The sequence below is a fragment of the Cheilinus undulatus genome, linkage group 18, assembly GCF_018320785.1.
Source record: "Cheilinus undulatus linkage group 18, ASM1832078v1, whole genome shotgun sequence".
Lineage (NCBI taxonomy): Eukaryota > Metazoa > Chordata > Actinopteri > Labriformes > Labridae > Cheilinus > Cheilinus undulatus.
Window position 1 is genome coordinate 38,217,719 of NC_054882.1, and position 18,798 is coordinate 38,236,516.

Consider the following 18,798-nt stretch of genomic DNA (forward strand, 5'->3'; position numbering starts at 1 on the left):
AACATCAACAACCAGACCAAACAAAGAAGGTCTTTAAAAGTCACACAAGGAGGCAAGAATAGAATCTTAATACAAAAGTCAACAATAAAACAGGAATTTAATAAATAAAAATGATTCAAAAAGCAGATCTTGAAATGAAGTCTAAGTTATAAATTCAACACATTTCTAAATCTTGAGAGCAGCATTATAAGACAATATAATTCCTGTGATATATGACAAATGATAGCATAAATAAGAGAAATAAGAGGGTATTTTTACCATGACTAAAACATTCATTTGTGATTAATCTCAGAATCTCTGTTTCTCTCTCCTTTTTGTTTTATTTTGAAATTCCACTTTGAATTTAAAAATTAAACTAAGTTAGACCACGTGTAACTGACTTCCTGTTTGCTTTTATTTTTAAAGAAAACAAGGAACCCTCGGTAGATCAGAGATTATTACAAGAACCTAACCATGGAAAAGGAAGCTAGTTGATGATTATAAAGGAAATAAGGAGGTCGTAGAAAAGTTCATGTTTGGAGTTGCAGATAAATTTTAACTTGCACACTGAACTGCCTGTGATTTTTAAAGGGAAATGAGACATTACAGTGCAGTGATGGACTTACACCACTTTCTACATTATTAAGCAAATGACATTTTTTCTCTTATTTTCTTAAATATTAATGCAAATGACAGTCAGAGTATTTTTCAAGTCATCAGCTGTTAGAGCATAATTCAAATGTTTATGAACAAACTTTATAATGACAACCATTATTTTTTTTAATAAAAACTTCAAAATGCATTGTTCCACATTATTATGCAAAACAGAGTTTCAGAACATTTTATAGGTTGCAAAGAACTGAAAATGTTCATTTGTTGAATTTGCAGCATTAGGAGGTCATATTTACTGAAATTAAAGCTATTTCAATCAAAAACATCTTAACAGGACAAGTTCCATGTTAACATAGGAGCCCTTCTTTGATATCACCTTCACTATTCTTGCATCCATTGAACTTGTGAGTTTTTGGAGAGTTTCTGCTTGAATTTCTCTGCAAGACATCAGAATATGCCCCCAGAGCTGCAGTTTTGATGTGAACTGCCTCCCACCCTCATAGATCTTTAGCTTGAGGATGCTCCAAAGGTTCTCAACAGGGTTGAGGTCAAGGGAGGATGGGTGCCACACCATGAGTTTCTCTCCTTTCATGCCCATAGCAGCCAATGACACAGAGGTATTCTTTGCAGCAGGAGATGGTGCATTGTCATGCATGAAGATTATTTTGCTATGGAAGGAACTGCTCTTCTTTTTGTCCCATCTATATACTTTGTCGAGGTCATTTTCACACCTTCAGGGACCCTAAAGGGGCCTACCAGCTCTCTCCTCATGATCCGGCCCAAAACATGACTCCACCCCCTCCATGCTGACGTCCCAGCCTTGTTGGGACATGGTGGCCATCCACCAACTATCAACTGCTCCATTCATCCAGGGTTGCACAGCACTCATCAGTAAACAAGACGGTTTGAAAATGAGTCTTCATGTATATCTGGGCGCACTGCAACCATTAATAAACGACACAAACCTACTGAATAGTAGGTTTATGCACGACTGCAAGCCTCTGGAGGATCCTACACCTTGAGGTTGGTGGGACTCCAGAGGCACCTGCAGCTTCAAATACCTGTTTGCTGCTTTGTAATGGCATTTTAGCAGCTGTTCTCTTAATCTATCACAGTATGATAGTCATGATTAATTTTTTCTGAAATATCTAATGTTTTCATTCCTTGCAAAGGCATTACACCATTTGACACTTTTCAGCAGCAGAGAGATCCTTTTTCTTTCCCATATTGCTTGAAACCTGTGGCCTGCTTAGTAATGTGGAACAGTGCATTTTGAGGTTTTTATTTAAAAAAAAAATGGTTATCATTATGAAGTCTGTTCTAAAACATTTGAATTATGCTCTAACAGCTGATGATTTGAAAAATACTCTGACTGTTATTTGCATTAATATTTAGGAAAATAAGAGAAAAATGTCATTTGCTTAATAATGTGGAAAGCAGAGTATTTTACATCACTGTAGCTGCAGGGAGACACTATAGTGGCTTAACCAAACTGTGCTTAAAAGGACAACAGAGCATGAGATTAAAAAACTTCACACTAATCATAAATCTTAATCACAAATTAATGCATTAATGCTGACAGTTGTGTGTGGCCAAGTTAGATTTGACTCAGTCTATCTGGGTCGACAGGTTACAGGGACAATAGGTCCCCTGTCTCTGCAGTGATATCTCAGTGGGTGATAGACTAAAGGATGTGAAACTGCTGCTTTGACATATCTTTAGACAAAATGTAACTTATACAAATCAACAATATGCACACTACAGGGTAGGGGTTCTCAACCTTTTCAGCCTGTGACCTCCATAATAAAGGTGCCAGAGACCTTGGACCCCCACTGTACCTGAAGGTGGTTGAACACAGCCATGCACAATCAAGAACAGTCATATGGAGACAGTGCTGCCCTTAAGGGGGGATAAATGGGAGGCCTTTCTTGGACCCAGTCAAACTGGGGGCCATGGAGGTCTGGAAAGCTAGATATCCATATCCATATTTAGTATTTAACCTGAATAATAACCACTCTTAACATAGCAACAGATATATTTTTTTAAGTCAGTTGTGCCATAGTATATAGTCATCTTAGAAATGTGAATCCCTTTTCTTAAAAACAGAATTAAAATAGTTTTTAAAAAAAATGTCTAAAAAAGATGGTGGGAAAGGTGGTTAGATGGGATTTTAGAAGTAGCAGAAATGGGTTAGAAGTGGCATAAATTTGATAACAGTAGCAAAAAGAGCAAAAAGAGGCAAAAATGGGACAAAAACAGGCACAAAAAAATTGTAGAAGGGGATTAAAAAGTGGCAAAAATTAGTGAAATGGGATTTAAAAGTTGGAAAGCATGCTTTAAACTGGCAAAAACGGGTTAACTGGGGAGGATGGATTGGCAGAAATTGGTTGAACTGGTCAAAATGGGCATATCAAATATTGAAATAGGAGTAAAATGTGATAAAAGGGGTTGATAGTGACAATAATGGGTCAGCAGAGGCAACAATATATGGAAAGTGGCAAGAATTGGTTTAGAAGTGGCCAAACAGGCAGTAAAAAGTAGTGTAAAGGGTTAAAAATTGATAAAAGTGGGTTTAGAGTGACAAAATGTGTTAAAATTGGCAAAAAAAAAAAAAGTTGGTAAAAGGGTATGAAAATGGGTTGAAGTTTGGCAAAAATGGAGTAAAGATGCAAAAATGGGTCCTAATTTAAAAACTGATGAAAAGTGGCAAATAATAGTAACGAATATGGATGAGAAAAAATTATTTTAAAGTATCCTCCATTTTTTTAAGGCATCTGGTGACCCTTTCTTAGTGTTTCGTGACCCCCAACAGTGTCCTGACCCCCAGGTTAAGAACCACTGCTATAGGATGTTATATCAGATCATACCACAAATCAGGTTTCTTAAACTTATTTTATGTCATTTACATCTAATTTAGTGACACTTAGCTGATTTCATTGGCTGATTATTGCACCTATTATCAGTTATAAAGTTATAAAGGCCTTTTTGTGGATCAGACATGACAAATGTATATTTTTCTGGTGTATTATATAAAAAGGCCACGCAGAGGATAGCACTGACTGACACCATCAAACTATGCTGTACAGCCAAGAATTCGTAATGTATTTTATTATGATGATTAATCCATGGATAAAGTGACAAAAAAATAAAAGCCCTGATGCATTATGCAGCCTCTTTTGATTTCCCTGCAAAATAATCAATTTATTGGACACATTAACTGATTAATTATTGTTAATGAATGCAATAAAACTCTTAACTGTTACCTCATTCATTTATGTGTGCTGTCAGTTGATTATAAGAACGATACAATTGAATGAAACCTTCACTGTAAAGTCAAGGTTACTGTAAAGTCAAGGCATTGAAAGACTGAAGTACAGGTGCAATGCCCAAGAATTAACACTAGAGGGCGGCATTGCAATTCTTTATAATGCGGGAATCAGCTGATTGCATCCTATCAAAACTTAAACAGAACCGGTTCATAATGATTTAAAATGGAAATCGAGGCCAGTCTTTGGTATATATTTGCAGTAAAGTGAGATTTGTTGCTGAAAAACTCTCCAGTTTATCGAAAATGATGATGACGAAAATAAAACAAACCTTGACAGAGTTTGATCTTTTAGAAATATGCATTAGTACATTAACGTTCATGAAGGTGGGGCATAGGATGGATAGGAGCATGCGTTTATTTATGAGCCACAATCTTGTTTGTGGACTTATTCCTTTTGTTATTATACTAAATCATGAGAGGAAATTCTTGTCGTGGTTACAAACATCCGGACTGAGCAGCTTGAATCTGCCTTTTTCTTCCATGCCCCCACAAGGTCGGAATGAGCTTTAAGGCATTCTTAACTTGGATTCATGACCATCTTTGTGCATGTTTGAAAGTGTTTAAAATCAGGTCAAAAACATTTTTGTATGTTTTTGAAACAAGTCACTGTCTGCACCATTATTAAAATATGCCACATCCTTTAAACATACAGCCTCAGTTGCTCAGTAAAATTAAAATAACCCATCTTTTATTCCCATCAGAATATAAACAACATATCAGGTGTTAAAACAGTAACATTTCAAAATTTCATGAAAAAATAAGCTCAGCTCATCAGCAACACATCTTAGAAAAGTAGGGATGGGCAAAAACAAAGGCTGGAGGAGCATTTCACAACTAATTGGGTTGATTAGCCAAAGGTCAGTAACAGTTTCAACATCTGATATATTTTTTTATATTGTATCGTGAATAAAATATTGGTTTATGAGATTTGCAAAACATTTCATTAGGTTTTATTTACATTTGACACAGCGTCCCAACTCTTTTGGAATTGGGTTGCAACACCAAAACAATAACGAGAAAGGAGTTTGAATGAATGTAGAATTAAGCTTTTATTTTTATAATGTGATTAAATGCTTTTCAAGTTGTGATATAATATCTTCACACGTAGAAATCATCCACGTTGAAAAGCATGTTTCATGACAACGAACTAGACACACAAGCTCAGTATTCTACTTTCACGGTATAAAATAAGGTTTGTTTGTCCGTTGTTGAAAGCAGTGAAGAAATAAACCGGTATGAACTGCAGTATAGCTGTCTGCTCATCTTCAATTAACTAAACTGGGTCAACCCCGGTCAGTCAATGCGCATGCGCAGCTTGAAGGCTGCCTCTCAGTGCCATAGCAACCAGAGCAGACATCAACCATCAACATGGTGAGTGTTTCTGCTGTCGCCGCTCATTTATCGTTGCTTTCTGATTAAATTGCTTCATATAAACATTAAACATGTATGCAGGCATGCCTTGACTTCGGTTCTGAGAGCTGTCCATGACATTATAAGGAATACCGTTGTCGCTGTAGGCTAATATAAGCGAACTTTAATTAGCTAGTTAGCTTACCCTAAATGTCACAATGTGTAAGCTAGCATTAAACAGCACGAAACGAGACAGTACGGGGTCGACTGTATACATTTTTGATGCGAAGAAATCGTGTTTTAAGAGGACCAGAAGCGCAATTTATGCATCTAATTGCCCTTTTATAATAAATGAAAATAAATAAATATGTACTAGCTTAGTATAAGGTGTGTTTAATGTAAAATAACGCTGCTGCTATGTTGTTCTCTGCACCTGTCTGCTGTTTTCATCACAACATAATCCAGTTATTTCCTGTCTAACTGAATGGTATGTCATATCTCCAGGCTAAAGCAACCACTGTGAAAGAGGCTCTGGCCAAATGGGTGAGTGCAAGTCAAACTAACATGAAAAACATTGATAGAATACTTAAGAATTGATCATCAGATCTGCATTAATCTACCTAATGCTGATGGCGGAATATTTAGTTTGGATTATTTTTTAGATTAAGAAAATAATACTTCTCTATTTCTATTTGTTAGATTTAGCTTGGGGCTTTTGCCTTTATTTGGTGTGGACAGGACAGTGGATAATATAAGAAATCAAAGGGAAAGAGTGGGAAATTATGTCCAGCAAAAGAGCCACAGGTGGGATTTGCATCTGCTTGCATTAGTACACTGGCTACGATCCAACCACCAGGCTATCTGCGGACCTACAATTCTCTTTTAAATGTGAATATTTTGTTCATTTCTTCGCTTATTTAAGACTGCGACTGATTACTATTGGTATGTGCATAGACACAGGAAATATAGAGACATTTTATTGACATTTAACAACAATATCTAGTATATGAGAAAAGGGCTGAATGATTTGGGAAAGTAATATAATTGTTATTACTTTTGTTTAAATTGTGATTTAATATGACATTTTTTAAATTTCCTCATCCTATACATTTTTCAACAAACACAGATAATAAATCATTCTATATCACAGGGCTGCTTGATGATAGCAACAATGATAATCACAGTTACTTTCATTGATATTTACATGATTAATCACCAGTTTTACACTATGTACATCAAATGCTTTTTTAAAATTTAACATTCATAACACTTCACAAAACGTGCTATATATGAAAACAACTGAGTGTAAAACATCAGTTTCAATTCTAAGATGATCGTCTTGTATAAATGAAAATAAATGAAACATTTTTTAAAGAATTGGTGATGTGCTCTCATTGCTAAAAAAATACCAAAAGAAACACTGAGACATTTTATACACAAGACAAACGCCATGAACAAAACAAGCACATGGCACGCAGACCACTAATCATTAAATCAAGATTTTCTTGGTTTCATGATCTTTGGAAGTCAAAATTGCATTTGAAACCAAAAATCAATTAATTGGCCAGGCCAGCTGTATATGTTAAGATGAAATTAGATGATGCATGAATCAATATGAATGACAGATTTTTATGTATTTACTTTATTTACCTCAGTAGTGACTGATTTGTTTATCTTTCAGCCTTGTAAGCAAACATCACTAGAAAGCTCTGCCAAAAAATTGTGGTGTAAATATCAATATGAAAGTCAGGAAGAAATCACACAAACATAAGTGCAGATTGCAGAAATGATAAAGCAAATCTGCAGCTTAACAACTCTGCATTGACATAATTCACACTAAGTCATGGCACGAAACAGGATATGTACACATGTGGAATGGACTTTTTAAACATTGAATTTTACTAGACACTCTTTATACATGAATAAATAAAATATATAAGTAGAGCTTAAACTGTGGTTATTTTGACTCAGATTGTATATTCCATATAATTTTTTGTATTGAAGGGAATAATATATATATATTTTTTATGCCATTCTCATTTTGATTACAATAAACAAACAAAAACAAAAAAAGGTAGGATTTGTTTTTTCAGCCTATTCTAAAAAAAAATCTGACACTTGACTGTTTGCATGATGTGTAGAGCATATAGTCTCTACTGCAAAACAAAGGTATTAAACAGGTATTTGACACACATTTCAGGTTAAGAGTGATAGCAGAGCTTCTGCAGGTTGAAAATTGCAGTAGGCTATATAATAATAATAATAATAACTTTATTTATCTAGCACTTTTAAAAACAGTTGTTACAAAGTGCTTTACACAGCAAGAGCAAAAACTCGGAAAAATAAACATCAGCAATCAGAGCAGAAGAGGAGCTCTGTAAATTCAAACAAGAAGGGGAGAACATAACATGGACACAGAGGAAAAATAACAAAAAATCAAAATGATACAAGAAGATCTTGAATGACAGTTATAGTAAATGATTATAAAATGTAAAATATAATGGAGTCAGTGAAAAATAATATGACTCCTATCATAATATTCCAGGAGATGTAGGATGTGGGAGAAGGAGAGAGTTAAATACATATATTCAAACAAACAACCAAACAAATACATATTGCTATTTAATAGAAATTTTAGATAATTGTCCAGCCTTGGTTTATGACATCTCTGGTCACAAGAAGGGGCAGTTTGTTCAGTTTGACAAAAACAGTCTTAATGGTTTGTTACTTTTTTCTGTTTTTTAGAAATGACCTACTTTACCTGTTTAACTCACTGGCCATTGGATTTGAGCTCTAAAAAGCCACTGAAACATTTTTAAGCTTTTAAATCACATATGACCCAATCTTTCCCAATTACCAGGTTAAATCATGATGAGACTTTTTCACCCAGAACAGGGCAGGGTGGGCATCATTTGGGCAAAGGAATTTAAAAACCCCTTCAGCTTTTGGTGATGTAGTTTGTTCTAAAGAGTTTTTAAAAATTGCATTGGACCTTTATTTGAAAATGAGTTGTTGTTTGCCCTTTTTTGAGCCATGATTCCAACTTGGTTTAGTGAACCAAATGACGTGATGTTTTTCAAATTAGCTCCACTGTTTTTCTTTTTAGAGTGTAGTTGTGTTCATTAGTGGAGATGCTGAGTAAGCATCCACAATATTATTATTGTTCTTGCTTTTTGATGTGTGTGCAATAGGAGGAGAAGTCTGGGGAGAAAGTGAGCGAGGCTACAGCCATAAAACTGTACGGTCAGATTCCACCCATTGAGAAGATGGATGCCTCCCTCTCCACTCTCACCAAATGCGAGTGAGTCCTGTTCTGTTTCTTATCCCATCATGTCATACTACACAAAGATATTTTTATTCAACCTTGATTTAAACAGTTTTCCAACAGTTTTCTGATTTATGGTATCATTAAAAGAACCTGTAAATCACCAGCCTTAACAGTGATACTGTTAAAACCAGATGAGTAAATCCTCTTTCAACCTCATATTATGTCCTCCACAGAAAGCTGTCCCTGTCTACAAACTGCATTGAGAAAATAACCAATCTTAACGGTCTGAGTGAGTACTGATGACATAAAAACATACAGTAGAACCACCACCTGCACACACTTTACGTTTCTACATCAACTGTTATCATATGATGTTTATCTTTTTCTCCAGAGAACCTGAGGATATTATCTTTAGGAAGAAATAACATAAAGACACTAAGTGGGCTGGTAAGTTACATCACCAGAATTAACACTTTGTAGTTTGATCCTCATTTTGTTTTAATGATTTACAACAGGTTATACATGCTAAATACAGACTTTGAATTTATAGTATTTAGGGATAAAATCAACATTTAAAATCTGCATTTATAAATGAAATCAACATTTAAACCTGCAATTTGTAGTTACCAGGGTCATCTTTGTCTAATGTTAAAATTTTGTGGTGATCCGAACATAGAAGTTTGAGAAATATGCAAAAAAATAAGAACCCAGGACAGAAGCAAATGCTGTCATGGCACTGCAAGTGCAGTTCAGACCTAAAACTTTAGTTATTAACCCTTCTGTTGTGTTAAATTCAAAAACGATCCAAACTAATTTTCTACAGATGCAAATACCTCTAAACTGTACTTTTTAAAGTAACTCCAACATTAGAAAAAGTGAAGCATGATCTGAAGTGTTTTACAATTTAATTGATTTTATAAATCAATCACAGTCAATATAATTTGGCTTTTTTGACCAAAAAAAACCCTTAATGTCAAAGTGAAAACAGATTTCTACAAAGTAATGCCAATCAAATAAAGATAGTTAATGTAGAGTAAGTGACTGCATAAATATTATAGTATTATTCAGTAGAGGTCCAGCCAATTCGTGAAATGGGATCTCCTGAGTGCTGTGACTGTAGTATAAAAATGCATGTGTCTGGAAGGTCCAGTCACTTGTTTATCAATATTCCTGGCTATCATTACATCATGAAGATAAAAGAACACTCAAAGCAGCTCAGAGAAAAGGTTATTGAAAAGTCTAATACAGGGTATTGATACAAAACTATACCCAAGGTAGTGAACATCCCCCGTAATTCAATTAAATCCATTATTTACACATATACCATAATTCTTCTATTTATGGTGTATGTGTAAATCTGCCTAGATCAGGATGTCCTCACAAACTGAGTGGGCGTGCAAGAAGGAGACTAGTGAGAGAGGCCACAAGACACCTATGACTACTCTGAAGGAGTTCCAAGCTTCAGCAGCTGAGATGGGAGAGACTCTGCAGACAACAACTGTTGGCCAGGTTCTTCACCAGTCAAAGCGTTATTGGAGAGTGGCAAATAGAAATCCACTGTTTAAGAAAAATCAGATTAAATCTGGACTAAAATTTGCCAAAAGGCATGTGGGAGACTCCATGGTCAAGCAGAAGACAAGACACCAAACACTGCGCATCACTGCTAACACACTGTTCTCACTTTGAAGCACGCTGGTGGCAGCATCATGCGGTTTGATGCTTCTCAGCAGCCGACTCTGGAAGGCTTGTAAAGATAGAGGGGGAAACGGATGCAGCAAAATATAGGAAAATCCGGGATGACATTCTTAATCAGTCTGCAAGAGAACTATAGCTTGGGAGAAGATTAAATTTCCAGCATGAGCCGAAGCATACAGCAAAAGCTACACAGAAATGTTTTGTTGTGATTGCAGCTAAAGGTGCATCTACTAAATACTGACATGAAGGGGATGAATATTTATGCTGTCATTTATATTACATTACATATTTTTATGTAATGTAAAACAACAAACGGACTCACTGATTCTTTCAGTGCATGCTGTGTTTCTACAACCTGTATGTTTCTTAACTTACATTTTAATGTAAATTAGATTGCTTCATATTCATATTTTAACTTAAACCATTGCTGAACAGATATAACATATAGCCAAGAAAAAGGAAAAGTAATGTATATTTTATTGGTGAGCATTAATCATGATTAAGTTAAGCACACTTCTCTTCAACCTTTGCTTTATAATATCTGCCAATATGACATTTATAAAACCAAGAACTGTTAATACTGTTATGTAATAAAGCTGGCCTCTAAAAGCGACACAGTGATTTACTAAGGTCTAATCATTTGAAATAGACACACAGATGCAGTTGCAAAATCAGTTAGTAATCACACTTAATAATCATAATCTCAATATCAATCAAAGTAATTGTGATAAATAACCATAATTATGATTTTTGCCATAAGTTAAAGCTCCAGCTGAAATGGGTTGATATTTCTTGCCTTTATATCTATGCTGAATTTTCATACTGACAGAAATTGTACATCTGCTGATACTGATATCATGCCAACAATTTGTGCATCCCTAATATTATTCTGTGACTTTGTGTGAATCTCCATGTTTTTGCAGGAGGCCGTTGGAGAAACATTAGAAGAGCTGTGGATCTCTTATAACCAGATAGAGAAACTGAGGGGAATCCAATGCATGAAGAATCTTAAAGTTCTCTACATGTCCAACAACCTTGTCAAAGACTGGGGTAAGATACACGCAGAAATATAGTCCACATGATGTGGGAAAAATACAGAATATGGACATTTACAACAATTTGAGGGCATTTTAAAATAATTTGATTCATGCATAAAGCTGCTGTTTTAATGTGAAATTTAAATGCTAACATTAATCGTCAACTGTTGCCATTGATTTGATGAAAAGTGTTAGCTCATCTGTAATTCTAGGAAAAAACTGGAGACATAAACAACTATATACAGCGCCTATAAAAAAGTTATGGATGCTTAACCCTTTCATTGGCATTTCTTAGTAGTTGCAAAATCTTTGTGTATAAAAGACTAATTATTGACCATCCTGGGGAGGTTTTTTATAGGCACTGTAGGCTTCGGGCCAAAACCTTGTCTCTCAGTTTTTCATTATTTTAATTAATTTTTTATAAATCAGTGCTGTAAGTCACCCTTTACATCTGTCAGTGGGTTTTAACCAATTTTAAAGCAATAAAAAATGTCAAAAGATTCGTTTTTTCAGTCCCTGAAAAGTGGCCCGACACTAGCGTCACGTGAGTTCCACCTTGTCTAAATTTTTTAAAGATATTAGAATGAGCTGAGTTTGAGCTATTAAATGATTTTCAAAGAGCTGATGAATGATGGCTGGCTTTTTGAGTATTTATATCTCACATTGGGGCATTTACTGCAGTTCTATGGCTTTATCACCTGATCAAGGTGAGCACATGTGTTGTGGGAACACACTGATATAAACAATGTATAAAAACTCACAGCAGAGTCACATGTGCTTTATTCCTCTTAAATGCCTCTTCTTTAATGGTCTAGAAATGGTCAAAAGGGGTTTCAGCCAGGTATGCTTCTCCTTCAAGAGGAATCTCCTGCAGGATCTTGTGTCTAGAGGAGTTGGTCTCATTAAATATTTTTAAAGTTGATGAGGGCATTGGAGGAAGATGCATGTGGTTGTTGATGTTTTAACTCACAGATTTCTGCTCTGTGACAAGGATTTGGTTGAGCTGTGTTTGTAACTGCACTGTTTTTTGTCTGTCATTGTTAAATGTGCTGCTGCCAGGCAGCTTATAAATGAAATACATCTCACTTAGGTTTTTTGTGGTTGAATAAATTCAAATAAATAAATATATTTTAGAAGCAAGTGTTCTTATGATATGCTGCTGATACTCTAACATAGGCACTCGTGGTAAGTGGTAAACTGGTACCAATACCATAGAGGGTAAAATTTGTGCCACAGATTGGATATTTGCAGCACTGTCACCACCGGTTTAAATGTACGCGTAATGTTGCTGTGCACAGAGAAGGCATAACAGCTGCCACTGCTGGCATAGCAGTGTGAATAAATAAGATTATTGGGAGCTGTAACACAGGATGTCTGTTGCATTAGCCTATCTAAGTTGGTGGTTCCCAACCTTTTTCCTTGGGGCCCCCCTACTTGCATCTAAGAAAGCTATGCCCCCTTTGACCCACTCAGAAAAGGAAACATCATTTGTAATTGTTTTTATTGTCAAAATCCCAACATAACAGGCCTAATATAGACTAAAGATTTATGTCTAATCTATCCTATGTTACGACTGTGTATTAGGACCACTCTAGGAAAAAGAAATGCTAATTTCAAGAAAAAACCCTAAAAATTTTCAAGTTTTAAAGGTTAATTTATGAGAAAAAAATATATTTTAATGACTTTATAAGCAGCAAATGTGCCTGAACCCTTGATTTGAATTTTTCAGATTATAAAGCACAAAATTCAAAATCTGACCACGGTTTTCCATTTGGTTTCTTGATTTGATTTTTTACTTGACACTGTAAAATTAGGATTTAAAAAATTTGATTTTTTTTTAGTTCCTAATGTCAAAATTTAAGATTTTAGACATTCTGAAATCTGTTTTATTTCCCTTGTTAATTCCTAACTTTTGAACTCTTGTAACTGTAAGACTTTATAATCTTAAAAATTAGGATTTTTTTTTCCCCATGCAAATTTTGACCTTTTTGACCAGAGATCAACAGATTCTCCTTATATTTTAATCTTTTAGGTTGGCCCTCATATGCCGTTGTACATTATATTTCTAATCATGATTTTTTTTAAATATTAACATCCAATTTTGACTATGTCAGAGCAGACAGGCCCACGAGATCTTTGGCGCAACCCCCAAGGGGTCCCTGGACCCCAGGTTGGAAACCACTGATCTAAGTTCATCTTGATCTCAGCTCTGCAGCGATTCATCATACAATGGCTTAAACAACTGTTTGACGGTGTTTCAACTTATAACTTGTTTTTTTTTTAACTGCTGGTGCAGTTAAAAAGAAGTGACATGAGTTCAGTATGCCTTCAAGAGCTTTTTTAGGAGGAGAAGGAGGTTGTAATCCCTGACTATGCATTTAAATGCATTCTCTCTAAATAATTATGTACTACTCTAATACAATACTGTTACAGTAAAGGGTGCAGAAAATACCGTGACATGGCACCTAGGCCTAAAAGGCAGTTTAATTTAGTATGTGATGTCTTTTTGTGTTTTGTAGCAGAGTTTGTGAGGCTTGCTGACCTGCCGTGCTTAGAAGACCTGGTGTTTGTGGGAAATCCACTGGAGGAGAAATATTCAGCTGAAGGTACCTGGATGGATGAAGCCTCTAAACGACTCCCCAGTCTGAAGAAACTGGATGGTAAGAGAGTTTTAGTCACAGTTTTATAGTATAGTCACAATCAATAAGTGGTATATTAGTGAAGCAGTGGCTCATATCTCCTGCTCTGTCCCAGTCTCTGTAATTTCTGAATAATTCACAAGAAGCAGTCCTTAAAATTTGTTTCCTAGTGTTATTAAGAATATTTCAAGATTCTAGCTGATGAACAGTCCCGGGTCTTCTTCCGATAACACAACAAGTAATTAGAAAGAATTACAGTCCTATGAAGATGTAGTTGAAAAATAAAATAAAATAAAAAGTGACTCAGCTAGGCAAATAAATAATTCAGTAAGAACATACCTTCCAGAAAAAGTTGGTTTTAAGGAGTGATATTAAAGTTGAGGGAAGATGATTCAAAAGCACAAAACGTACTAACAAGTCCTTGTTTTGAAGATGTGGCTGATGAAGTCTTTTGTGTGGTCTCCAGGTACCCCGATCATCAAACAGGAAGAGGAAGAAGGAGATGGAGAAAACTGAAGAACTTCAGAGATCTGCAAAAATGAAGCCTCCATCTCAGAGTCTTCCCTTTTTTAAACTTTTGTACGGTTTGTTGAGGTCCTTTTCGTTTTTATAAAATGATCCTGTATAGCACAGACTTTGTTTTTAATCTAAAAGCACAACAAATACATACAGTGTGTTCGTGGTAGAATTTAAAAAAAAAGTAAAATACACCTATAGTATGATAGGTGTTTTGAGTTTGGGACCAGTAAGGCTTTAAGGAGACCTTTTCAAGTGAATGACATTTTAAGTACGATTCCTAATGCTAGCAGTGTTATGAATTGTACAGTACGGTACTAGTGAAGGAAAAAAAGAGTAGATTTACTATAGGTGTGTTCCAAATTGCATACTACTGTACTAAAAACTAAATATTTTAAGTGCATAAAGTGCATTCAAACTGAGAAGAATGAAAATTGCAGTGCCGCACTCATTCAGAGCTAAAACCATTAAAGAATTGAGTTTGGAATGGTGGACACTTCCACCTCTAAATCAACGGCACATTTGCAGCGTAGCAGAACTTACATCACAGACTTCTGAAATGTCAAAAATAGCAGCAGGGGACAGCAGTGACCAGGCTGCTATGAATATTTCCCCACTGAGTAAGTTACATACTTATGTTTATGTTGTTGTCAGACAGTCAGCTGTGTTTGTTTACTAAGGCATTAATTTTGTGGTGTGTGGTTGGTCATAGATGTCTGGTCAGATTCTGAACAGTTTTGTTTGCACTCAGCCTCTATAAAAGTAGTAGAAGAAGAACGAGGCGTATAATGGCTGTCATTTCTCAGAAGTGCACAACAGTTATGTAGGATTGAAAAAACTAGGGCTGTCAGCATTAATACATTTATCATGATTAATTAAGGTCCATATTTAGGAAATTAATTTCTCCAATTGCAGTTAACGTCTGGCTTTATTGTCCTTTAAGCACATTTGTGTCAAACCATGTCTAGCTCCTCCCTGCAGCTCTTCTGCTGTGCTGAAGTCATCATCTAGTGTTGCCTAGCCTTGCCTTGTCTGAGATTCTGAGATTACTCTATAAATTGCTCGACAGCCCTGAAGAACCACTACTCTTTCAGGATCAGTCCTGCTTGCTTGCAGTAAAGTATGCAATTTGGAACACAGTGAATGTGATTTCACTGTGACTGCAGTTAATTTACACGCACCTATATGTTTTCCTACAAAAGCTATAGCACAATGTAGCACTTACACAGCACTCAGTGTTTTACATGCAGTCAGAAAAGTTAAATTTTTAGTCAGTCTGACAAAAACTTTACTTTTAAAATGCACGTAAACATTTTAGTCCAACTGAAATCCTACTGAATGGGATTTCCTGAAGTTGGACGAACTGGCTGAGGCTGATTAATTCTTACATGTAGGGATGGGAATGAACAGTAGTTTCAGTACTTGAGTACTCACACGACCTAATGATCAAAACGTGCCTCTCAGAGACAAAATAGCTTTCAGTAATATATGACTCCATGGACAGATCTGCCCACCAGTCTGCTCTTATACACGCACGCAGCTGTTGTTAGCTGTACTAGTGGTTTTTACTAACACTATTAACACGCTGAAGTCTTCTCCTTCCACACAGCATGAGCATATCTCCACTGAACAGTTTCATTAGCAGCAGACTAATCTTCTGGTATCATCACAAACATATATATTAACAGGCTAATGTCTTCTATTTGAGTTGTTTGTCCCTTGAGAGTCACCATAGCTATCATGTTGTTGCTCATATAGTTCACAAAGTCAGAGCTGTGGCTGGAAAAGCTACACATCTGTTTATTTTTCTTACTTTTATTATTTCCTTCCAAGTATTTTCAGTTAGACAAACTCTGAAAGTCTACACATGTAACACCAAATCACTAAAAATATTGCAGCATAAAACAGTGAGTGCACAAAGCATAAGCAATGAAACATTACTTGAGTAATGATGGCCACATTGAGTACTCAAATACATGTACCCATCTCGAGTGCACACCTCAGTCAGACCCAAACTGGACTAAGCCTGCTGCACATCCTCCATGATGGGCTATGACCTGGAAGTCAAACATGAGTTAAAATGATGCTAAGCATCGCAGAAGTCTTTTTATTGTCTGCCTTCAGATGTCAGCATAAGCTAAAGGAAGAGGTGCTTCATAACTGTGCCAAAAGTAAAGCAAAGGGCATGCAGGAAATGTACAGAGCTGTAAAATTGTTCATGTTTTTGCCGTCCGACATACAACCTGTTGGCTGACTTGGAACGAGGTCCCACAGTAACTGAACGAAAGCATGTTTGGACATGCTTCTTTTAATACACACATTTTTTCCCCTGGTGTGGGCTGTAACTGTAGCTCTACTAAACCATGCATGTAAGCATACTGACTGACCAAATGTTTAGGTAAAACACCTGGCTAAGCTATACAGACAAAACACTGTGCTCCCTCAGTAACATCACAATGGAAAATAGCACATATTTTTTCCTAATTGTTAACAAAATTCAGGAATTTGCCGAAACCAGGGTCTTTTACAAGCCTTTGACTTCTCAGGGTAGTGAGCAGGGAAACCATTAAAACAAGTTTTCTCTACTATCCTTCTCATAGGGCATAGAGGGGCCATTTGTGGAACAAAAAAAGTTTAAAGTGAAAAATTAAACAACCAGACAATGTCTTAAGCTCTGTCCCACACTGTGTTTTTAGATTTTCTTCTTGATATGGCACTGAGGTCATAAAGTTTATGTTTTAACATGATTGTATTAAGTTTTAACACTAATTTGCAAGATCTACTATCATTGACCACTTTATTAGGTATACCCGGTACACCAGGTGAATCTAGTGACGTGGCTTCTGATTGTACTGTTAAGGCTGTAAAATATTCATTTGAGTGTATTGACAGTTTCTCATTAATTTCAGTGCAATACAAAAAACTCAAATATATGCAAGTGTATTGTTAATTAAATAGTATGTTTTACAAGTGTTGCGGGCCTTATATTTTATTAATACTATCTTGAAAGCGGTGTTTTTTTCTAGACTCAAATAGAGATGAATAAGACAAATACACTTGCTTGGATTTGAGTTTTTTGGGATATGTCTGTATTTCCTGTCGCTAAAGGTGATTCACCGAGATTTATGCATGTCTCATATGCTCATTAATTAAAAATGTTTTTGTGTAATGATTTTAATGTTTTTAGAGAATTTATTGCATGTCTGTAAATAAACTGTGAGATATTTATGATTTTTAATGGTTTTGATAATTGAAATAAAGTTTATCAATCGAACCTTGTCTTTTAGTTTTCATGAGGTATTGTCAAACATTCAGTGCTGTAAAGAAGTATTTTCAACCTTCCTGATTTCTTTTTTTTTTTTTTACTATTTGTCACATTTAAATGTTTCAGATCATCACACAAATTCTAAATTATGAACTATTAGGAATTTACCACTTTTTTGGAAAGCTGGGCCACACCCAGGCCTGATTTCCATCAGACCAGCTTAATCAAAAAATGTATGTCTGACAAAGAGAAGTAGGTTAAAAGATCTCAAAATTCAACACATCATACTGCAATCTAAAGACACACAAGAACAGATGAGAAGTAAGTGGCATGTATTGGTCTGGAAATAATGCAGAGTTTTCACTGAGTTTTACTATGCTCTGCTCATGTTTTTAGTTCTGTAGATCAAACTGCCTGATTGTGTTTTGTTCTTTAGAGAAGTAAGGGTCTATGTGGCAGGGAAGGTAGTATCAGTGAGCTCACACATTCAGAGTCTGAGTAGTAAAAGTACTGGTTTCAAAATCTACTTCAAGAAGTACAAGTACACAAAAAACTACTCCATTTCAGTAAATATAATTAGTTACTTTACCCCCTGCATTCTTATCACTTCGTTATTCCATTCACATGGATTTTCACCGCCTCTACTTTAATCATTTAATTGTTGTTACTTCCACCCGTCACATTAAGTCTCCTAACTAAGTGTTGTTCTGTCATAGCTTTATTTCTGCATTTGAAACCAGCAGTAAGGGCTGTTTTTGTCTTTCTCCTAAGAGTTACTGTGATAATCACACTGCCCTCTTCTGGTCAAAGCCCATAATCACACTACATTAAGATTTAAAATTGATGGGTTTTGGTGAGAAATAACAAGACAGACAAATGATGATCAAGTGGTTCATGAGGGACACTGAGAGATGAAGAGGGGGAGGAAAAGAAAGATATTAACAGATAAAGATATTTTAGTGTCTTTGTCTTTACCTTCAATTACTTTCCTTTCCACATATCAGCTCCATTAAAATCAGTAGATATTTTGCTCTTACCTTCTCTAATGATGTCCCTGATTTAATTTTCTTCTTCTCCATGGAACATCAGATGGGAATTTCTCTCCCCAC

At 35.6% G+C, this 18,798-nt stretch overlaps 1 protein-coding gene across 2 annotated transcripts; it reads left to right on the plus strand.

The window, feature by feature from the left end:
- The first annotated feature begins 5,274 nt into the window (after positions 1-5,274).
- On the plus strand, positions 5,275-17,506 carry dnal1 (dynein, axonemal, light chain 1). Of its 2 annotated transcripts, none has more exons than XM_041812160.1 (8): positions 5,275-5,290; positions 5,774-5,812; positions 8,461-8,570; positions 8,771-8,826; positions 8,929-8,984; positions 11,156-11,282; positions 13,789-13,929; positions 14,375-17,506. In XM_041812160.1, exons 1-8 carry the CDS (start codon positions 5,288-5,290, stop codon positions 14,422-14,424), a joined length of 582 nt encoding a protein of 193 aa, XP_041668094.1. In that variant the 5' UTR covers positions 5,275-5,287; the 3' UTR covers positions 14,425-17,506. The 2 variants fall into 2 exon arrangements, with proteins under 2 accessions (XP_041668094.1, XP_041668095.1); XM_041812161.1 differs by having other exon boundaries at positions 13,792-13,929.
- Positions 17,507-18,798: the final 1,292 nt, after the last annotated feature.

Excerpts from the sequence above, each read along its gene's own strand:
- dnal1 (XM_041812160.1), top strand. Across the intron at positions 8,827-8,928 it reads AACCAATCTTAACGGTCTGA|AGAACCTGAGGATATTATCT; the intron begins GTGAGTACTGAT and ends CTTTTTCTCCAG. Across the intron at positions 13,930-14,374 it reads CAGTCTGAAGAAACTGGATG|GTACCCCGATCATCAAACAG; the intron begins GTAAGAGAGTTT and ends TGTGGTCTCCAG.